Consider the following 24089-nt stretch of genomic DNA (forward strand, 5'->3'; position numbering starts at 1 on the left):
TTTCATTTTTCAGTTTCCAGATCTACTAGTGTTTTGCCCAAAAAAGGCACTTCAGTGGTGGCTGAATGATGTGTCCCACAACACACTGGGGTTAGGAGCCCCTCAATCTATTTTCCCCAAGGGAAGGGACTTTATTTTCTCCTTGTGTAATTTCTCAGACCATCTTGGAGAAACTGGATTTTGCTCAAAGTGATCGCTCAGTTTTTTGTTTTTATGTTGTTTTGGTGGTAATGGTGAGGGGGTTATTGCCTGTAAATCCTTAGAGAGCAAAGCCAGGCGAGAGGAAACCGAAGGCTTGCGATTGTCTTGAGCACATATTTAAGCGCATATTTTCCTGGTGAGCCGGCGGGGGCATGGCCTCGGGGGCGGTTCCCCTTGATCCCTTTTACCTTTTCGGGTGGACACGCATAGTCGCCCAGTCATTTTCTCCACCTTCTTTGCCTGCGTTAAATTCCCTGCAAGTTGGGAGAAGGAAGAAGGCGCGGAAGAGAAAGGGTTAAAACTAAATCAGAAGCAGGACAGCCAGCCCTGCCCCCGGGAGGGTTCCCCAAGCCGGCGCTGCCCAGCAGCACCTGTGCTTAGAGAGCCTAGAGACTGTGGAGGAGAGTGGGTGGTGCAGGCAGACGGCGGTATATCCTGTCTGACGGAGGGCGGGTCTCTTCAGAGGCAGGCGAGTGAGGAGGCAGCTAGCAGCAGCTGCCCGAAGCAGGTACGTCGTCGGGATCCTCTATGGGCATAGGGAGCCGCTGACAGCGAGACCAAGCACAAGCCACTTCACCTCCAGCTCAGAAGCTTCTTGCCGGTCTCTTCCCGCGCCCAGACCCCGCTCCTTCAGCCACCATGACCCTGAACCACTCTCCGCTCAAGACCGCCCTGGCCTACGAGTGCTTCCAGGACCAGGACAACTCCACCTTGGCTTTGCCGTCGGATCAAAAGATGAAGACGGGCACGTCGGGAAACCAGCGGGTGCAGGAGCAGGTGATGATGACTGTCAAGAGGCAGAAGCCCAAGTCCTCTCAGTCCTCCACCTTGACCCATTCCAACCGAGGTAAGGAGCCAGCACCTCTGTCGTGGAGGCTAAAGGTGTACCTTTCGGGCCCCAGTCCGCGAGCTGCAGGTGTACAGCTGGACAGCCCGGGGCTGCGTCGTAGCGTGGGTGCGTCTGATCACGCTGGGACTCGATGGAGTCCCTGCCCTCGGCTTGGGAAGTGACCCGCTGGGATCCGAAAAGGAGGCAACGACCCGGGGCTTTTGCGGGGCAGGGGCAGTGGAGGTCAGGGGCTCCAGTTTTGAGTTGGAGTTGGACAGGATAGTCCGGAAGAGGGCGGGCAGGGCTGCACGGAAGCCGGCAGCTATGGCCCGATATCCTAACAAAGAGCCGGACAACGGAGTCATATTCGAGTTCGAATCTTGACTCTGAGCCCGGTGAGCTTGTGCTAAATGAGGGCGTTGAACTAAGAGGTCTGAAAGACTAAGCAAAGTTCTTCTCAGTCCTAAACCCTTTGAATTCTGGAAAATATAGCCGCTGTGGGTCTGGAACTCGACTTTGTGTGAAAGCGGAGAGAAGCAGCGTCGCTTCCGGGACTTAGGGAGGTAGCCTTTCCAATGTTAGTTAGTGAGGGGCACTCTATAGTGCAATCCCAAGGGAAGTTCTTCCCCATCTCCCGTCCTTAGAGTGGAGCACTGAAGGGTACCTTTTTAATTCCGCCTTTTACCCGCTAACTTCTCCGGTCTGGGGACAAATAGGGAAGGAACCCCGGTGCACTCTGTTCCTCGACTCGATTTGTCTTTGAAAAGGGGAAAGAAAAACCAGTTTAATGCAGCTCCCTGATAGCATTTTCCTCACAAACAACCCTGTCAGGTGGATGGTGGAAATATTATTTTCATTTTACAGATAAGGAAATAGACTTTGAGATTAAGGAACTTGTCATCCATCACACTAAAAGACAGTTCCCCTTTCTGACTTAGCAAGTTCCTCGAGGATTTGGGTTTGTCTTTAGCAGGAACAGGGATGTTAGCCATTGGGCTTTCTTAAAGACTGTAAGGTTGGGGTTTAGAAGGTTAGTAATGGTTGTTGAGTTATGTCCGAGATGGACCTATAATCATAGAAGCACTTCTTTCGTGAAGAGATCAGGAAGGAAAGTTGTGGGATTTGAATGTGCTTCTTGGAGCCTCTGCTTTCCTGAAGAAGGGAAGGATAGTGAGGGGGATCGATGATCTTTCTTCCTCTTGCCAGCCCCTCTGCTCCCTTCCTTGGTTCTTGGGTTCCCAGCTGACCTTCACTCAGCACTATCTAGCCTAGAGTTTAAGCTTTAAAGAAGCTCTACTGCTCAGAGCTTGGGAGGGGCAGGAACTTCAGGTCTAGCACTAGCTGGAAGCCATTGGAACAACTCATTTTCCTAGGCTAGGCCTCTATCTAGATGGGGTATAACCACTACAGTGTCTCCAATACTAAGGGAGAGGTAAAAGAAGGGACTAGATTGTCAATTTTCAGGAATTTGACTGGATTTTCTATTGGGTTTTGATATTAAATATACAGAAGTAGCAAGACTATCTTGTATTTAAAATGCAAGCAAATTAATACAAAAAAAATAAAATTGTATTATTGAATTTAAATCCAGTGAAGGTTTAATTAGGGTGTTTGATAGACTCGCCCAGAAATTCACATCAGTCAACCAACAATGAAACCCAGGGATCAATATACCATGAGTTAAACTTCTATCCAATCTGTGTTAGAATAAAAAACAAGAGAGAGATTATGCTTCATGCTTCTTCTCAGATTCCTTTAAAGGGACATCCAAGCATTCAGGGTGAGAAGGGAAAAAAAGAAAAGAAAAGTAGGTTTTGGGGCCTCTGTTGCTAGAACTTGCAGGTCTCTGGTTGCTCTTTAGGATTTCCCTTTCTCTCCCTTAGTGAAGCTTGCCCCTAAAATAGTGCCAAACCATTTGAAAACAGAATGGGATCTTCCTGAGGTTACAGCCTCAATGATTACTCTACCTCTTTATAATTCTCCCAGAAACTTCAAAGGCTGGTGTTAACCTTCTTAACCTCAAACTGAAACTGTCCTCTATAGCATGGAGATTTTGCAACATTCACTTATCTTACTTTTACCTTATTCTCTCCTCAGTTCAGGTTTTATTTGTTTGTTTGGTTGGTTGGTTTGAATTTTTTTTTCCCACAGTCAATCCATACTATTCTTATTGGATGTGGTGCTTCTCTTCCCTTTTCCTTTTTAAAGAGTAGACAAGTCTATATATAAACCCCACTTCCTGGGAAGTTTTGCTCACTCTGCCGAACCCTTGTGCTTGTAGAGGGCTTTCTTGTAGGGGACTTTCCCCATACTAACTTGGCTTACTCCATTGAGACTTATCTGAACCCCACCACTCCAAATAGATTCCAATTACATATGTTGGTTGCCATATTCCTGAAACTACTTGTTGCTTGCTTCTGTACAGGCTGTATTGCTGGTGCTTGTATTTAAAGGTGAATATATGTTAATGTGTATTTTGCCACTTACGTCAGGCTGGAAGATTCCTAAACAGAGAGACTAGATCTCTTCCTTTCTCTGGTTCTACCAGCTGCCTAACCGGGGGAGGCTCTGGTGAGTTCAATGCATAATGTTAACAAAGACACCTAGTACTGATTTCCTCTCTTGAAAGTCTGCTTCCCAAGACCTATGGCTTTCTACTCCTGAGAAAAATTTCCCAAATGAAAGACCAGTTTCCCCAGTGGTATCTGGGTTGGAAAAGGTGGTTGGGTTAATTGGAGCCGGTGTTTCCGGTTTATCTGGCTCCTCTTAACTGATTTTTTGAATTACTTTTGTCAAAATGCAACTCCAAAGGGTCCCAACCTTGTAAGTATCAGAGATCTAGAATTGAAAGGAACTCAAGAATTCATCTTGTCCAACCATCTCATTTTAAAAATTAGGCTGAGACCAGAGAAATTTAATGACTTGCCCAAACTCACACTGGTAGCAAGTAGCAGTTAGGATTTGAATTCAGGTCTCATGACACCAAGTGAAATGCTTTTCCTATGGAATCAACTCTCTTGATTCCATATACTATTTTTTTTAATGGCTGAGGCAGTTGGGGAAGTGACTTGCCCAGGGTTACATAGCTAGGAAGTGTTAAGTGTCTGAGGCCAGATTTGAACTCAGTTCCTCCTGACTTCAGGGCTGGTCCCATATGCTATTCTTTAGAATACCTTGTTCCTCTGGATTTTCCTAGAGCCTTGTAGTATCCAATATCTGTCTTTGGAACCATCCTTTTGTTCCTAGAAAGGAAGGGAGGAAGCATGCCTTGGTTCTACTCCCTTGACTCTTCAGAGAGTAAAAGGATTCCATTTCTTCTTTAGAGAGACATCAACTACCTCCAAGAAGTATCTGAGTCATTTGCTTCCAGGAATTAGATGAATCTGGGTCCTATTTGGAGAGAACATAGTTGGTATGCAGAGAATGTATTTCAAGCTTTACTCATTTTACTCATGTCATTAGTCATTAGTTGTTTTATTTTTCCCCATTGGATAGGATGAACTAATTAGTTGATATAATTCTTTTGTAGACCCCAAAACAGCAGGATTTTTTTTCCTTTTTGAAAGGCAATAGGGTGGGTCCATCTGCCAGGGAAACTGGGCACTCCCAGGCTGCCAAACCAGTGAACCTTTCTCCCTATACACCAGGAAAAAAGGCAAACAGCAAAAGGCTCTGTAAAAATAGTCCATTGGCTGCCTTGATATGCTTTTATCAAAGAGTTCTCTAACTTCTTATTTCCTGACTCTTTAAACTCTATACCAGGGTATCTTTATGTTATTGAAGTTAAATTTGGGAAGCTAGAGAAAAAGCAGGGAAAAGAGGGCTCTGTGAAAGGGTCTCAGCACTAAATGCTTCTGGTAGGTACTGGCTAATACCAGGCACCTTAATTCTCCCTCCCTCTCTGTCCTTTGGCCCTGACCCTGTTTCACTCTCATTGATGCAGACAAGGGGTTTATGATTCAGGTCTGTTTAGGCTGAGACTGCCTCCCTGGAGGCTTAGAGGTCTGAGTCAAACTCACTTCAAAGAACTTGTTTGCTTTTTCCCTCTAGTTGCTTAGGGTCCTGAGTGGGGAGTGGCTATGGGGAGCTGATCATTTGGGTGAATGAGCCATAAATGGCAGCTGGAATTATATTAGCCAATAAGAACATTTACTAATGGTCAATGGGGAATGGATTCTGTAGCCAGGAGATCCAGGCGAATCCCCCCACTCCTATTCCTTGAATCTACATTTCACTTCCTTTCCTTGGCTCTGTCTACCTATCCATCTATAGATTGATATGTCTATATATCTATGATCTATCTTATGTATCTAAATTTCTCTATTTGTCTGTCTGTCTTGCTCATCAGTCTATTTGGACTAGAACTCCTGAGGATGCAATTCTCTACAGTATAGATCAGTAGGGACTCTACATTTACATATTAGGAAATTTCCCAGTAAGAGGTAAGTAATTTGCTCAGGATCACATACTCAGTGTATGTGATCATCAAAAAGTATTGGACATTGTTTTCTTTGGAGGTTTAATTCAAACATCTTTATATTTCTCTTTACTGTACCAATACCATCCACTGCCAATTTTCAGATATAGTAGAATTTGTAAGGTTTTAGAATTAGAACTAGAAACCATCTAATCTATCTTTCTTCATTTTTTAGATGAGTAAACAGACTCACAGAGGTTAGGTGATTTGTTCGAAATCCCATAGCTAAAGTTGGGATCCAAACTTTGGTAGCCTGATCTCAAGTCTGGTGCTTTTTATCAGTAGACTATTTTATAGTCCAACTTAAATAACATTTGCTATAAATGAAGATATCCCACATGAACTGCTAGGAAGCTTAATTGGATGAACTTTCATTTTGTATTTCATTATCCTGGTTTTATTAAATGAGTTGTTTAAAGTAAGCCTTTTGGGCTGATGCACTGGGCCTTTCTTAGACCTTCCTTTTTAGAAACACTATTTCTCAAGGTTATAAACTGCTTCATTTCATTGACTTGACTCCAGAGTCTGAATCTCCAAACATAAGTGTCTCAATTTACTTCTCTCTATGGATAAGGGTTGGACTTTCTACTTCTTTGAATGCTTTTTACCCAATCAGTGTGCCTGCTTACAAATACCTATGTCATGTCTTAGTCCATACTCTCCTGAGTGTAGACTCATCAACACCTTGGGTATTTTCAAAAGTTGCCTTTTTTTGAAACTCAAATACAATCCATCTGATAGCAAATTTAAAACCATCCCTTTGCTTCTTACCTTTGGGGAAGGTATTTTAGAGAGATTATATCTGAGACAAGAAATAGCAAAAGGGATAGTCCTTGGGTCTATTCCTCTAGAATTTTAATTTTAGTAAAGGAACTTGTTGATATTACTTCAAGTGAACTCAGTTTTCTTTAGAAAGAAACTTGTCTTAAATTATGATTTCAGCCAAAAATTTCCCTGACCTGTTACAACGCATGAAAAAATGCAACGCATTCAAGGGTGTTTCACAGTAGATGGTTTTTCTGTGTATCCTGCCTCCTGCTAAGTCAGCTTGGCAGTGACTAACGTACCAGTTTGCCCCACCAATTATGAAAATCAATGGGGCAATTGTTCTGGACTTAAAATAATTTTATGATGCCATTCTGGGATAAAGTGTGACTGTATGGGCTCCGTAAATTGATAGGAGAAAGTGGAAGACATTTTAAATTCAAAAATATAGAGCCCTTTACACACTGTTCATAAAAATAACTGGCATTTGTGGAATATTCTAATGCTTGCAAAGTGCTTTGTAGACATTATCACATCTGACTCTCACAACTACCCTAAGAAATAAGTATTGTAGATATTGGCTTCTTTTTACAGATGAAACTAAGGTCAAGAGAAGTTAATCAGCACTTTTTTTTTGACTCAGTGATCCTAGATGAGAGGTGAGTTCTGTCTCCCAACCAGACTTCTTAGGCATGGAAAACTGGATGCTGATCTTACAAGACCTCTCCACTATCCTCAGCCCCTCAGGCCCACCATCGAAGAATGGATGAACAGAAAGAGAAACAAGGCAACAGCAGCTATGGAAAGCACAAGTTGTAGCAGAGCTCATTAGAATCACATGACATAAATGAAAAAATGCTGGCTGCAATGGGCCAATTTGTTTTCATCTTTCCATTTCATACATATGCCCCCAAAAAGGAGAGAGGGAAAAAAAGAGAGGAAAAATCTAAGTGCTCAATTCCTTGACCCTATCTAGAGCTCCCAGAAGCTTACTAAATGGGGGAGGCCATTTAAATTGACATTCTCTAGACTCCAGGCTTGAAGGGAACATGTGAGGTTGTCTGATTCATTGCCCTCTGCCTAAGTGTTTAAATTATCCCCCAGAGGTAACTGCTTGCCCAGTTCCAAAACTCCAGATGGAGAGTTTTCATTTGCCTTTAGAGTTGTATTATTATCAGGTTTCTTAAATTCTTTGTGATATCCGACCTGAATCCTCTCTGCAACATTCATCTTCAGGGCATGCTGTTCACCATTCCCTCTGAATGACATCATCATTGATATCATCAGGGAAAGGAGCTGACATTTTCAGAGCTGAGAAATTGCTCCTCTGAATGAGAGAAGTCCTAACATCTTAATATTAAATCTAGGAATTTAAAACTATTTTGAGAATCAATTTCCTTTGTAATCCTGCATTTCATTTTATTCCACTTAGAAATATCATTATGAGAAATTGTGCAAAGACTTCACCAGATTGCCAAAGGGGTCCATAGAACACAAAAGATTAAGAACTCTTGTCTTAGAGGGAACAGACAAATCCTAAGTCCATAAAATAGAAGAGCTGGTTTTAGCTATAGTTTAAAAAAATCTGGACAAGTCAGGCCTTCTTAGGAATTAAGATATACATTTGTGAAATCTTTTTCAAACTTAAGCTGTTTCTTTGAAGAATTACACAGGGTTCCTGGACACTAGGCTTTTCTTTGTCAGTTATATCTCTGTCCTAGGTTCTTTCAGTATGTATAGTGTAGCCCTGCTGGATCCAGAGAGCTCTAATATTTGCCTTTGTAGAATTTCCAGCCTAATAATAGAGATTAAGAAAAAGTTTCTAACAATTAGAATGGCTTAAGAGTCAAATGGAGCAGGTAATACTTGAAGTCAGTAGGTAATTCTCACTTGGGGACTTTGGACAAAGTGTGAGTGAATGTTTATTGAGAATATTTGGACAGTTCCTGTTTGGGCCAGTTAGTTTTGAGGCTCCTTTCAGCTTTGACATATGTGGTGCTGTGATTCTGTCATCTTTACCTACAAGGGACTACTAATCTGGGGAATTGAAAGGTTACAAAGTTGGCTAGGATGTTCAATGTAATCCTAAACTGAAACTCAGAGACAAAGCCCACACAGCTAGTTAGTGGCAGAACCAAGAATTTCTTGACTTCAAGGCTAATTTTTTTTTTACTACACCACATTGAAAAATTTTATTTCTGATAATCAATCAATAACCAATAAGCTTTTTTTAAAAAAATGCTTTCTGCATGTCCAGCATTGTGCTATGTACTGGCAATCTAAAGACAAAAATTAAAGAGTTCCTATCTTTTAAGAACAAATGTTCTATTGAGGGAGAAAACATATTATACACACGTGCATGTGTGTGTGCATGTATATGTATAATATAGTGTATGTATGTATACACACATATGTGTATATACATATACTTACATATCTATCTATGTCTCTTTCTATTGAGGAGAAAGACAGAGACAGAAACTCTGTCTTTAGGGAGCTTTCACTCAATAGGAAACAGTAGGTCTCTGTCCTCAGGGAGCTTCTCCTCCAATAAGAAAAAGCAAGTCTATGCTTGTAGCTATATGCTTACACACAAAAAATATACTTACAACAAGGCAAGAAATGAATAAACAAATATATGATGCAGCATCTGGACAAGCTCTAGTGTTTACTGGAAGGATGATTATGATTTGAGATGGATAAGATTTGTATAGATGATTTTCTGAGGAGGTATTTAAAGATGAAAGTGATAAGCTTTTTAGTTGAGAGAAAAATGCTTGAATGCTTGAATGCATGAGAAATGACTTTTTTTAAGATTGGAGGCAGGAAAAGATGAGTCATAAGATAATTAATGCACATATGGCCCAGTTTCTCCATCATTCCCATAGAAAATTACATCTATCTTCAGATGAAAAAGTTCAGCCTATACCCAGAATACAGGATAATCTCTCTTTGTTGAATGAGCCAAGGGGATGTAGTTTATAGGTAACAATGTTTTGTAGTGTGATTATATAATAATCCAACTAGTTTGTGGGTCTCTGAGTCAGTTTCACTATTTGTGTATTTTAAAGTTCTGAAAAATTAGTAAATTAAATGAAACTATCTTGAAGAATAAAAATGTCCCTAGGGCTTTATGGAAAAGTCCATAGAAGAGCAGCAGAGTGGAAAATTAGGAAAATGTTGTCTTGGGTAGTTTCATAAAATGGAGATCTTGGGAGGAGCTCTCTGCCATTTCCTTCTTCAGCTCATTTTACAGATGAGGAAACTGAGGCAAACATGGTTAGGTGATTTGCCCAAGATCACACAGCTAGTGATTGTCTAAGGCTAAATTAGAATTAGTCTAGTACGAACTAGGAATGTGAGTGCTAGAGAAAGGTGGAATCACACTATGATTTACAGTGAAATTAATCAGAGGTTGCTTTGTGGAGGAAATATGTTTTAAAAGAAAAAGGTAACTGCTTAAGCAGTTCACAGAAAAGTAGATTTAGGACTAGAAGAGATTTTAGAATGCAGACTCCCTCATTTTACAAATAAGTAAACTGAGTCCCAGAGAAGTTAAATGACTTGCCCATTGTCAGATCTGAGATTTGAATCTATGTCTTCTGACTTCAACTCCAGTCTTCATTCCACCATATCAATTTCAATTAGATATTATTCTCAGACATGACACCCAAGGACTTAATATTTTTAAAATTATTACTTTTTTATTTTGATAATTTTGGTTTTAACCAACAGAAAGTTCTCAGCCAATATTTAAACAGTTCTCCTTCTCCCTGAGAAAAAAGTTCTTCTCTGAAAACATTGAAGCAAAACAGAATAATTGAAGCCAATGATGCATACTTATGCATTTATTTTCTGATCATTTTAAGGGGATGTAGCAACTTTTGTTTCAGAAATAGACTAGATCATTAGAGAGATTTGGTTCTGCATTCCACACCAAGCCCTCCTCCCCCAGGTTATCTCTTGTACTCATAGATGGGACTGATGTTCAAGTCACAACCAATATTATACTTTCCTTCCTTTTCATCTCCATGAAAGCTGAGATTCTAAGTGAATTATAGTTGTAGTTCACATCCATTATGGCTCTCAACACCTAAAAGCCAATTATATTAGATTTTACCATTTTATTCCTTTGTCTTTGGGGAGGAGAAATGTGTTAGTTTCATAGTTCAGTTAGGTTCCCAATTCAGAAACTCTCCAGGGGTTTAGTATCCAGCTTCCTGGCTTCTCAATTTCCATGCTGGATTGTCCAGTTACACCAAGCTGCCTGCAATTCTATGGCTCAAACTCCAGTCTCATGGGGAATCACTTCCAGCACCAGAAGTTGAGGATAAATGACACCAAAGAAAGAAACACTCCCAACTACATTTTCTGAGTCAGGGTAAAAGAGAGGGAACAAGGGAAGGTCACTAAGATCACTAGGTCAGCTCATGGCATTCTCACTGTGGATGAACAGGGATTTTCATCTTCTGGATGCAACAGATAAGAATGACAGAAAAAGCATAACTCATGTGTTAGGGGACATGGTAAGAACTCCATGTTAGGTAAACTGGGCTAATTTAAAAGGTTTCCAAAGAGCATCTCCCAAATTGGGTATTCCCAGAGAAGCCTGTGTTACATAGTAATAACTGGTTTTTCACAATCCACTGGCTTTATCCCAAGGGAGATACAGATGAGGATCCAACACTAATAGATTTTTGGATGAAAAGGATGTTGTAAGCCCAAATGTCATTTTATAAAAGAGAAATCTGAAGTTCAAAAGACTTTCTAAGGTCAAACAGTAAACTACTGCTCTTCTGACTCAAAAGGTAGTGTCTCCAAGGTTTATTTTCCCAGGTTACTAGGGCATGAACTAAGTATGTTGTTAGCTTAGGAGTATTGAAGGTAAGCCTGGGTTTCTTTGACAATATAGGAGCCTTCTTATAGACAATACAGAGTAGGATAAATGGAAAACTAGAAGGAATTTCACCTCCTAATTTTCCAGATGAAGAACTTGAGAATAGAAGAAATGAAGTGAGCTGTTGAAGGTCACACAGCTAATAAACAGCTGAAAGAGGATTCAAATCCATATTCCCTGACTCTAAATCCATTGAGTTTTATTTCCCACTCTAATATCATAGCTAGATGTTCTCTGGAAGACTATTTTAGAACAAATAATCTTTCTGGTTTGAAAATAAGACTGAGTTATCCAAATTTTCCCTCTGGACATTAGAATGTCCAAAGACTGATAGAATAGGTTAGAATCCATGTTATTGTTGTTCATCCTTTTCTCTAGGCAGTCCAATGACATCACAAAGGAGATGACTTGATTTGCAAATGAATTGGATGTAAGTGGGACAGAGCTGTGAAAAATCATCAGCCTCACTCTTTCCTGTAGTCATTCAAAATCCAGTAGCAAGACTGATGATGGCCCAGGATACAGTGACTAGCTTTGGTCTTTACAAATTAAGATCTTTTCTATTCAATGTCCATGACCCATTCCATGACTCCATATGAATTAAGGCAACCTTCTAAGATAAATGATGTTAAATGAGGAGCACAGTGGTAACCAGGGAGTTGGAAAGAGGGGGAAAATCTAAATGTCCGAAATTAATTTGAAGATGCAGTATATTCTCTTGTCAATATTTGCTATTTTATTAGTAAGGCTCTGAACATTCTTTCAAAGTTCTGTAATGAATTGTTTCTTTTTTAAAATTATATATTTGTCTTCTGTTTTCTTTACATTTATTTAGTCAATACTGCAGATCACTTACTAAAAATGAATTCATTTACTCTCCAAATAGAGCTCATATTTTGCCCATTATTTTATCTTGTTTCTTTTGTTTGTTTGTCAAAGTCAACAAAATTCATTCTAGTTCTTACTGTTTGCTTTAGAGACCTTGAAGGATTAGATTAGAATGCAGTTTAGTAAACTATGGGCTCATATTTTGCCCATTATTTCATCCGGTTTCTGTTGTTTGTTTGTCAAAGTCAACAAAATTCATTATAGTTCCTGCTGCTTTACTTTAGAGATATTGAAGGATTAGATTAGAATGCAGTTTAATACACCATTATGACCTTCATTTTTGAAATATAATTTTTAATTAATAAGCATTTATTTTCTCTGCCTCCCTTTTCCCCTCTCAAGTAAAAAAGAAAACAAGAAAAATAGTCAAGCAAAGTAAATTCACATAATAGCCATATTCCAATCTATCTCCTTTTTAGTTCCTATTTGAACTAAAGGTAAGGATTTCCCCAAAATCATATATCTAATAGAGAATTGCACAATAAGCCTGAACCTGAGTCTACTTACTACATACAACATCAGCATGTCTGTGCTCCATCTGGAGTTTTCTCTTGAGGAAGAAGATGCATAAATAATGTGGCTGAGACTTCTTAAGGACAAGTGGCTGAGAGGAAGGTTGGATTGGGGGAGAGTCTTTGTTCTGTGCCAATAAGACCAACTTGTTTCTTAGCCAACCATCTAGTGGTTGATCAGGAAACATCCTAAGTAAGGGCCACCCCACATCTGGGAGACTGCCAGCCAGCAGGCCATGATGCTGCCAAGTGAAAGTAGAGCCAAATGTTGTGAGGCTGAAGGGGAAAGCTGGGGGTATAGAGACATAACCAGCAGAGTCCCTCAAAGCTCAGACTCAGGCAGCCTCCTTCCTTCTCCTTCCCTCAGCTGCCAAAGACCTGTCATGGGTTTTAAAAGAAGCTCTGGGCTCTTAAATGGGAGGAAGAGATCAGTCTGGCTATCCTGCCAATGACTTGTCTTTGGTTCCTCATAGAATGACTCAAGCCCAAAACTAAAAGAGATTTCCCCATACAACCTTGCTATACAACCTGCATGCATACAGTAGGTGCACAATAATTGTTTATTGAATGATTGACCTGCTTCAAGTGTCACTGGTGCACCAAGATTACCTCAATTGTACTTAGACCTTGGAAAACTGTGTTCAGTCACTTCCTTGATTATCCTAGAGAAGTTGTGGAGGGTTGTGTTTAAAGAGAAAGGCCAATATTAGGAGTTCTTCCTGACTTTAAAACCTAGTCAGATCATAAACACTGATTTAAAGTTGTGAGGGGTCTTAATCTAATCTCCTAATTTTAAGATAAGGAAACTGAGGCTCAGGAAGATGCAACATCTTATTCAGGGTCACAGTGTATTGTTAGAAAAAGGGTTTGGTTGGACCCTCATTTTCTGATTTAGTTCTGGCACACGTTCTATTATGACACACTGGTATGGAGGTTGCACTGGCTCTGGTGCCACTGTATGTTAAATGACAATCAGGGTGGTATAATGGAGAGGGCACCAAGCTGGGAGCCAGCAGATGTGGTTCTTCATCCCTTCTCTACCACCAGTTAACCTTGTGATACTAAGCAAATAGCTTTATCTCTTGAGGACTCAATTTCCTCATTTTTAAAATGGGATACTAATATTGCCAAGTCATCAGTTCTATTCACCGAACATTTGCCAAATGTCTATTGGGCACTGGGCACTTGGCTTATCAAGTCAAAAGTAAAGCCCTTATGGAGCTTACATCCTACTTTAGGGGAACAACATGTATACAGAAAAGCAAGTACAAAGTATATATGAGCAGTGCTAACAATTGGAGAAATCAGAAGGAGGTGATTTTTGAAAGAAGAGTGGAAGGCAAGGGTGAGAAATAGTGACATAATAGTCACAAAGTCTGGGGAAAAGATGGAAGCAGGAATAATATCTGTTAGTTTTCCTTCCTCAATTATATGTGTGTGTTGTTAAGGGAGGGCAGGTATTAAATTGCAGGTGTTAATGGTTGGGAGGGAAGTGGTCTTTTGTGAAGGACTTCTAGGGAAGGAAATGTCAACACCAACTTCTAATGACAGATTCCCTTCCAAGAGGGAGAACTTCAATGGGAAATCATCCCTCCCCACAAGTCTCGGACTGTTGGCTTCTCTTGGTTCGAAGAGAGTACCTGTGGGATGCAATGGAGATGTATATCTAGTGACACTCAAATTTTTCCATCCAAAGAGTGGCTGGCTGACCCACACCTGCCCCTTGGCAGAGAACTGACTACACCGTGTATGAGCCAAGCCAAATGCTTAGCCTGCCAAGAGTTGGTGGGTATCATGGAAGCTGCCAGAAGGACAAAGAGGAAGCGGCTAAAAGAAGATCTGCCACTGTTATACTTCAGGAGATTTGCTCAGAATCTAATAGGAACCATCCCTGGGCTTCATTTTCTCTTATTTTTTTCCAGGGGATTTTTTCCCAATGGGAGATAGGGAAACCTAAGAACCATAGGGCCTGGGTTCAAGTCCAGCTCTCAATAAATCAAGCAAATCTCATGGTATCCTCCAGTTGGGCACACCTCTCCATAGCAGCAGCGTTTATTAGATTAAGGGAGTTTACAAGAATGGGAATTTCCAGGAGTTGATGAGAAGTTTTGTGACATTACTGAAGAATAGGTGAAAGAAGTCAGAAACACAGATTCTACAGGTTTCCATCTTTTTCTTATTCCCTTGCCACCCCAAGTACCACATATCGGCCTACAGTGGGGATCTAAGAGGGACTTCAAAGGCCATCTAATCAAGCCCCTTCATTTTGCAGAGGAAGCTGATGCTCACTTGGGGATGTTACTTACCCAAGGTCATGTGACTAATGTGACAATAGAAAGAGCAGAGAACTGGAAGAGAAGAGATAAGAATTTATACAGTGGGGGGCAGCTAGGTGGTACAGTGGACCAGCCCTGAAGTCAGGAGGACCTGAGTTTAAATCTGGCCTCAGACACTTAACACTTCCTAGCTGTGTGACCCTGGGCAAGTCACTTAACCAAAATTGCCTCAGGAAAAAGAAAAGAATTTATACAGTGGTAAAATGAGAGGGCTGGGCTAAATGACCTTCAAGATCCCTTCTAGCTCATTAAGTCTATTAATAATAATAATAATAACAACTAACATTTATAGAGTGCCTATTATATGTGTGTATACATATATATTATATATACATACTTATACATGTATATACACATGTACACACACACACAAACACTATATATATATGTCACTATCTAAGAATTTTACAATTATCTCATTTGATTTTCACAATAACCCTGGGAGCTAAGTACTATTTTACAGATAAGGAAACTGAAGGAAACAGAAGTTAAATGATTATCCTCAGGATACCCTGCTAGTGTCTGAGATCAGCTTTGAACTCAGAACTTTCTGGTTCCATGTGTTGCCCTCTATCCACTGCACCATCTAGTTGTCCAGCATGCTTTCTAAATTCCATAAGTGGCACTAAAAACTATCATCCAATGATCAATCACTGATCATTCATTGAGCACCTACTGTTCCAGGCACTGTGCTCTAGGTGTAGGGCATACAAAGACAAAAATGTGATCATTCCCTACCCACAATAAGTAACCATATTCAGTAATGGGAGCTAATTTATGTATCTTTAAATATTTGCAAACTAAATACTAGGTAATTTTGGAGTGAGAAGGCACTAACTGCTAGGGGATTGGGACAGGTGTCAAGTAAAAGTTCAGGCTTAAGCTGAACATGGAAGACCATTAGAGATCCTAAAAGGGAGAGAGGTGAGGAGGGCATCCATTCCAAGTATGGGACGGGAAGGGGAGTGGTCAATCTATACAAAAGCATGGAAAGAGGAGCTAGTATATTATGTTTGAAGAATAGCAAGGTCCAATGGTTGGACCATAGAATGAGAGAAGGTTAAGTCATTAAGATGAGAATACTTCCCTAATGCCTGTAAAACTGACTGAGCTAAAGGCTTACTCTTTCTCTTCTAAGTGACTTGACCATCTCCTTTAAATTGAATAGGTGAGGGGTATGAATTCCTGGCCTGACTTTCCAGATCTGAATCTCTCTTTTCCCAAACTAACTCTTTTATTCTTATGTTTGCTTGGACATTGTACTACAAAGACCATTTAAGACGGGGAGCTAACGGTACATTTTTTTCAATAGTATTTTATTTTTCCAATTACATGGAAAAATAGTTTTCAATATTCATTTTTTGTAAGATTTTGAGTTCCAAACATTTCCCCCTCCCTCTCTTTCAACTGCCCAAAGAAGCAAGCAAACTGATATGCTATTTTATATCTGTCCTAACATGTACATTTATAAATATGTGCAAAATAAATCCTAGGTAATTTTGGAGTGGTTAGACACTAATAGTTGAAGGATTAGGAAAAGTCAGGAAATGTTTGATCCTTGAGCCAGAAGAATGATCTGGGGTCACATGGTTCCTCCAGACCATCTCTATGAACATCTCTATGAACTTAGATGACTCATCTAAGTTTTGTTATTTCTTTGGAATGTTGAAATTTTTCTCTGTGTTTGAGACCTTTTTTGGCTCTCCTGAAAGAAGCGAGGAAGGCCAGGGATATAGATAAGCTGATTTTACTGACTGGAAATAGGATCTTCCCTCACTGCTAGATGGGAGAGGGAGGAGTTTCAGATCCCAGAGATTTCTTTACAGAGAAAGGGCACATGCATCTCCTTATAGGTACATGTTGGCTCATTGAAGGTAGGGAGCAATTACTTTTTTGTCATTGTCACCCCAACACTAGAGCACAATGTCTGGCACAGTAGGTAGCTATCTCTTTCCTCAGTACAAATTTCAATAAACAAATCAGATATTTATTGACCATCTACTATGCACTATAAGGAATTATAAGCTATGATCCTGATCTTCAATGAAGTTACAATTTAATGGAAAGAAGGGCCATAAGGGAAATAATATCGTCCAGTGGAATTTCCACACAGTGGATGTGGAAACAAAGAATTTGGTTTCAGATCCTGCCATTGATACTATCAGTGTGGCTGTGGTCAAATCATTTCACTTCTAGAAAAATGAGGGCTTTGGACTAGGTGCTCTCTATGGGGAATCTAAGTCTATAAGGTATATGAATCCCAACTTAATCATACAAGATAGTACATAATATTCACCCACTACAGACAATGTAGAAGAAGAAGAGATGCTTTGGGTAGGAATGGTCCCAGGTAGGGAGGAGATGAGTGAGCTGATGTCAAGTTGTCCGGTTTTAGTTCTGCTTTCTATGATTCAAAGCTGCCCCAGAAATAACCCTAATGAGACTCTAGCCCTTTAAAGAGTCATTCATTTGTAGATCTCCAAGCACCCTGAAAACAATAATTAATCTTCAGTAGAGCCCTTTGAGGTAGACATTGTACTTAATTCACCAGGTAGAGGACTTGAGAGATGAAAGCATCCAGCAGCTCACCCAATGACTTAAAGGGGAGTGGCTCTGAGATTAGAAACCAGGAGTCCAGCCTTCTAGTCCTTGATTCTAAAGAAACAAAAATGCTTGTGTAGATCTGATATTGGGGAACCACCTTCAAAGGCAGCAGGACAATTTTATTTTTTATCTTCTGTATTTATGCCATTGCTTTATATGATCTCCACTTCTTGGTCTCCAGATTTGGGTTCAGTCTCTCTTTCAGAGCCTATGAGCAATATTTCCGGCCAACAGAAGAACTGAAAAAGATATTATCTATGTCACCAGGAGAGTCAAGAATAACATGGGGAATCAGACTCAGGAGTCCTGGCTCCAGCTAATGGCTACCCATTCCAACTCCCCCGCCACACCCTACTTTCAGTATCACCAGGTTGGGTTCTGATTCAAGCAAACTCATGGAATGTCAGAGGAAAGACCTTCTGAGAAACAGCTCAGATATGAAATTCTTGTCTAATAGCACAACAATGGGAGTCCTAGCCCTGTGAAATATTTTTCTTAGACTTACTGGGACCAGTGGGAGTGTTCACTCAGTTTATGAGTGAATATTCCATGGTGCTCAGGGAGTATTTAGTAAGGAGGAGAAGAGATCCTGCCAGCTCCATATGGAAGACTCAGTCTTGCAAAGTGATTCCTCAGGCTAGAAGGACTTTCTAGTGTCATATATTCCGTCCAAACCAATTCCTTTATGGGAGTTTTTTTTAAGTTTCTACTACTTCTTTGGAGCATTGAAATGATCTTTCTGGTGAAAAATTTTCTTCTTCTTGTCTCACTTGCGTTTCTCTACCATTATCTGCCGTTCTCTACCAGAGTTCTCTCTTTAAGTGCCATGTACATAGTGAGTGCTTGGGAAACTTACTGAAGATGATGCTAGAAGAACAATGGATAGATCACTGGACTTGGATGTGGGAAAACTTAAGATTAAATATGGCCCCTCTCATTCTAGCTATGTAATTCTGTACAAGATATTTAGCCATTGTTTGCTTCAGTTTACTTATCTATAAAATAGAGATAAGAATAACATTTAACCTCTCAGGATTGTCAGGAGGATAAAATGAGAAATTTATAAAACTCTTGGCTTAGTCCTGGCACATAGTAAATAGTTGATAAATGCTTGTTTAGTCTAAAAAGCAAAAGAATAACAGAGCTACTAACTGATAATTTATTTCTCAGTCCCCTCCTTGAGGATGCTAAACATATCACTTTTTCTATTGTTTCTTTCTTTAGAATTTTGTGACATGTAAAGTTAAGATAACTTGGAGAAGATAATTTCTGTGTCTATAAGGGGATAACTGATTTTAGTGATCTTCAACAACAAATGAGGGAATTGTTCTTCCTAATTTTGTACCTCTGTTTTCCAGGTTCCATGTATGATGGTTTAACTGATAATTACAACTATGGGACCACCAGCCGGAGTTCCTATTACTCCAAATTCCAGGCAGGCAATGGATCCTGGGGATATCCGGTAAGGCGCTCACTTTGCTTTTGAAAAATCTAGTTTTCAAAGTGCTCAGCATGCATAGGTGGAGAGTTGACATTGGAAGGGTTGTGGTTATCACAATTGTTCAGGTGAGGCTCAATGATCACATCAAGGCCAGTAGTACTCACAGATGGTAATATCCATCCACTAGAGATCTGCTAATAATTTCATAACTCTTCTTATTGGGGCCTCCCCTTTCTGTGCTAGTTTGATATATCTGAATGTCTTAGATGATGATTAAGAAAAATCTTCCATTAATCTCTTACCTATATGTCCATTCTCCTAGTTTAGTGGAATTTGGAAACTATTCTATTCTAGTCAATTAATGGAACAATTCTAGATAGAGACATAATCAGAGATCACTGGTGATGCAGGGGACCTCACAAATATCTAGTCCAAAATTTCATTTTACAGAAAAAGAAAATGAGATATAAAGAGGGGAGTGACAGCCCATAGTCACTCTGGAAAAAAGCCTAGAAGAATCAATAATGTAGAAACTCCTGGATCTGATCTTGCTTCAATATTATTCTGCTTTAGTCTCAGCAATTACATAGGATTTAGAGCAAAAAGGAGCCTTAGAAATTGGATATTGTACATCCTTATTTTCTAGATGAGGGAGCTGAGTGACTTAGACTTGTTCCAGAGAACTAAAGTGATTTGTTCCAAACCACACTGAAATAAAAAGTAGCTGAGCCATCATTCAAATTCAGGAGGCCCTGTAACCTCAAATCCAGTAGTATTTTTTCCATTTACCCTGGGGATCTTACCCTGCTCAGAAATGACCCTTTCCAGAGCTCTTAAGTGCTTACATACTGATAGTTCTAGAGCATGTCAGTCATCCCACTACATTTTTTTCCTATTGCTCATCCAACAGAATTTGTTTCACCTTTGACTTGTATAGAACTGAAGTCTTGCCCATATGTGATGTTTCTAAATAAAGATGGAGAGGAGGGGTGTGGTTATATCCAAGTCTGAATGTATTTGGTTTGATTCCTTCCTTCCCAATTCCTGCTGGGGATGATTGCAGAGAATGTCTTATTTTTGGTGACAGGATAACAGGGGCTGAGGAATGACAATGTTTAGTGGCAGATTCGTTTCTTTGTCCCACTGAATACTCAACCTGTTCCCCATCTTTCATTTCTTCATGAATACTGCTGGATGAATCATTCTTCATGGCTGAGATCTGGCCCAGGTTAAACTTGACAAGAGTGTCCAATTGTCATTCATCTTTGTGAGTATAGAACAGGATAGAATGAGTTGATGGTGCACCATGAAGGATATAAGCTCACATAAAGAAGCACATTTTATTATGTAGATTGTTGAGGAATAGGTGACAGAGGGAGGCTGTAAAATTCTCCTTAAGAAGTTTTAAAAAAAGAAACAACTCCATTATGATGGGCTATTTCTAATTCTGGAGGCAAGGAAACAAGCTAAATATATATTTTTTAATTTGGGAAGGATTCTGTGGTTTGAAGCTTTTATTTTTCAGAGTATTATAAGGATTCAGGATGAAAAAGGAGGAATAACTATTATTGATAAAGGTTTGCTATATAGTAGATCTCTTAGACTCCACTGATCCTAAATATTGGTCCTTATCCAGGTCTTTCATGCTACCCGGGGTTCCAAGTCTTTCTGGGGGCTTAGGATTTTCCATTTACCAAACCTTAGACCAGCTGTAGTCCCAACAAAGCTATCCCTCATGAGAGTGGATGTTTAGTGAATTGCAGAGTTATTGAGGGTTGTGGCAAAAGCTCTTTAAAATTGATTTTGACTATCTCTGGGTCACTCACTCTGATTAGGTTAGGTTCCAGAACTTATTTTACTCAGAGAGCCTTGTAGACACAGATTTCTATGAGAACATCTATTGATGATTCTTCAAATAGGCCCTCAGGATTGTGTCACTTGGAATAGGCAGGAGATGACTATACTAGGATTTTTGTAGGAAGAAACACTGGGAACACTGTCTTATCTTTATACCTTATCTTCAAATGTATCCCCTACCAGTCTTTCCCTCCCTTTGTGACAACCAGTCAAAATCTCTGCCCCACCCACTGACATCCCAAAGCCCCATCCTGTCTTTTTTCCTTCTTAGCTGGCGGGACTTCAGACATTACTCACCCAGGACTGCTGCTGGGGCATGTCCCATTTCTGCTCTGCTCAGGAAAGGCTATGGGAATAAGGAATACTGGGGGGGGAGGGGGGAGAGAACTAGAGAAGAGGAAATGGAATAATTGATAGTGGAGACAGATGTATAATCTGCAGGGGCTGGGAGAAACAAAACAAAACAAAATCCAGGTTTCAAGAGAAGGTGAACTGGAAAAGAGGTAATAGATTTGTAGCAGTGAGCTAATTATGTTCTTGTGGGATTTTCCCATGGTTGGATTACCTGGCAGAGAAGAAGAATTTTCCTTCCAGTCTCCCAGTCACTGACTGCAACAAAATGGCGGTGCTGAGCAGAGCACAGGAGGAAGGGTGTGTGATTAACTTGCTTGTCAGGCGGCCAATATGAGAAGCTTGTTCCTAGCAGCTTCACTATGACCCATATGGGCTAGGATCTTATTCTGTGCCTAGGGACACCAGAGTTCTGAGTAGAGTGAGCTTCATAGACTCATATATTAGGGTAGTATAAGACAGCAGGAAGATACCTGACCTGAATTTAAGTCTCAACTCCCATGCTTCCTAGCTATGTGACTTAACATTAGTCTCTGAACTTTTTTAAATCTCAGTTTTCTGATATTAGGCTTGTTGATGTTTTCTATGGATTACTCTAATAATAAAAATTTGCTTTCTTACTATATTGACTTCAAATAGAATCTGCATTTCATTACTTACATCCAAGCCCCACCTTTCCTTTCTTCTTACCCCTTTCGTCCATAATGTACTTTGTAATCCAGTAACTTTGGTCTCTTTGCTGTTCTTCAAATAATACACTCATAATCCTATTCTGGGCATTTTCACAGGCTTGTTCCCCAATGCTGAAATGCTGTCACTCATCTCTGCTGGTTTCCTTGACTTCCTTCAGGTTCCAGCTAAAATCCACATTAGATTATGAGCTCCTTGAAGTTAGGCACTATCTTTTTTCAGTTTTAGTTTTTTTTTTTTTGTTTTTGTTTTTGTTTTTGTAGCATCAGCGATTAGCATGATGCCTGGCATATAGTTGGTACTTAATAAATGTGCTTGGACTAACTGGCTTACTGATTCAAAAATTATTCACCTCTATTTAGGGAGCAGGTCAGACCCAGAGCAGCTCTTGTTATGACCATTCTTTTCCCTTCCAGTGACCAGAAAGAAACATTCCAGTCACCAGAGTGGGTCAAAGTGGAGTTTATTTCTCATTCAAGCCTGTTGGTCAAAGGACACCCACTGCTGTTTCTGACTGATACCACTTCTGGGAATGAAGGCAGACAGTTTTAATATCCTATCTTTCCTCAGGGCTTCCAGGGCAAGGCTTAGGAAAACGGGAGTGAGAATTTAATGTATTTAAAATGATTATACAAATATAACACATACCAGATTACTTGCTGTCTTGGAGAAGGGGGAGATCAGGGAAAGAGAGAGAAAACAAAACTAGGAACTCAAAGTCTTGCAAAAATGAATGTTGGAAGCTATCTTTACATGTAATTGGAAAAAAAAAAAGATGAGAGAACTTAAAAGGTTGGAATCTTAAATCACTTAAATAACTAGATTTTTTCCAAAGTCAAATATTCCCTTTCCCCAGATGGAACTTAGTAGTATTAAATCTTTAGAAGAAGGTGGACTAGACACAAATATCAATCCATTTTGTTGCCTAACCAACCATGGAGTTTGGATTTGCTTGCAAAATCAAGAGGCAAATTAGATACTTATGAACCTTCAGATCTTTGGTGGAGGCTGAGAAAGATGGAGCATTTTCAAGGGACACATTCACACCTGATGGATTTAGAGAGTCAGATCTGCAATGGAGGTATAGGGAATAGGAGGTTGGGACCAGATCTGTGGTCCATTGATATGTGAGGAAATTCCCTCTAACATTGTAGGTCAGTACTTTCACTGAAATTTACAGCATGGAGCTGTTAAATGATTTGCCAAGGGTCACATGGTCAGGATGTCACAGACTGGATTTGAACCCAACTCTTCTTAGCTTTGAGGTCCCCTTTCTATCTATTATAATATACTGCCTTGTACAGTAGATAAGCCATGGAGAAATCTGAAAGAGTTTCATGCTACAGTTGCTGCCATACTGAATCTATAGGTGGTAACTTTGTTTCCTGAGTGCATGCAGCAACCAAGGATTAACAAGTGAAAGAATCCAAGAGTAGCCAGTGAGAATTCTACCTTTTCTCTGGGTTAATTCTATCATCCAACCTCATAGTTCTTCCATTTTGACCCAGGACTGGCACATTTCTCTCCAATTCACTCTTGTCTTATTCCTCTAACTTGGTATTATAGAAAGTCCATGACATTGTTCAATAGGTAGTCCTTTCCTCTGGGGATAGCTAATGTTTTCTTCCCAGTCCATCTTCCCCTATCTATCTCTATCTGAAGACTTCTTCTTTTACAGATGAAAAAGGTGAGGCTGCATTACAGGGCACTCAGGGATGGAAAAAGTGAACATATAATTGGGAATTTTCCCAATAGTCATAGGGGTCATGAAACCAATGATTGCTAGAGCTAGTCACAACAGTCTACTCCTGTTTCCCTCCCTCTCCCCACCATTTAACATTCAATAGCAGATACTATCAACTGTATACAGATTCCTGTAATAGATTCTATCTAAGGGACATAAAAGAAACAAGGGACATCCATGTTCCCTGCCATAGACCTTATGGTCTAGTTGGGAGACAGAGCATGCAGGTAAGAAAGAAACAGTTTAGAGCTCAATTCAACAATTACATATTGAAGGCTTGCTGTACAAAGATTTTTGTGCTAATTTTCCATGGAGAATAAAAGAGATAGTGTCTGCCCTCAAAGGGCTTGTGATCTGGTAAGAAGAAGACCCAGGCAAAGGGTGTCCAATGCTATCAATAATCTGGAATGAGAAGTTGAGAGAATGATGTACAAAAAACAAATCAACATAGCATCGACTTCATGAACTCATATATTGTTATATGGGATCTAGAGAAA

At 39.9% G+C, this 24089-nt stretch overlaps 1 protein-coding gene across 1 annotated transcript in view; it reads left to right on the forward strand.

Moving 5' to 3' along the window:
* The first annotated feature begins 446 nt into the window (after positions 1 to 446).
* The window catches only part of PKP1 (plakophilin 1), a 73679-nt gene continuing 50036 nt past the window's right edge, over positions 447 to 24089 (forward strand). Inside the window, 2 exon segments of the mRNA XM_074308750.1 lie at positions 447 to 1048; positions 18868 to 18971. Of these exon segments, the coding sequence (XP_074164851.1) occupies positions 841 to 1048; positions 18868 to 18971 (312 nt within the window). The 5' untranslated portion in view covers positions 447 to 840.

This window comes from Sminthopsis crassicaudata, chromosome 4 (assembly GCF_048593235.1).
Source record: "Sminthopsis crassicaudata isolate SCR6 chromosome 4, ASM4859323v1, whole genome shotgun sequence".
In the NCBI taxonomy this organism is placed as follows: domain Eukaryota; kingdom Metazoa; phylum Chordata; class Mammalia; order Dasyuromorphia; family Dasyuridae; genus Sminthopsis; species Sminthopsis crassicaudata.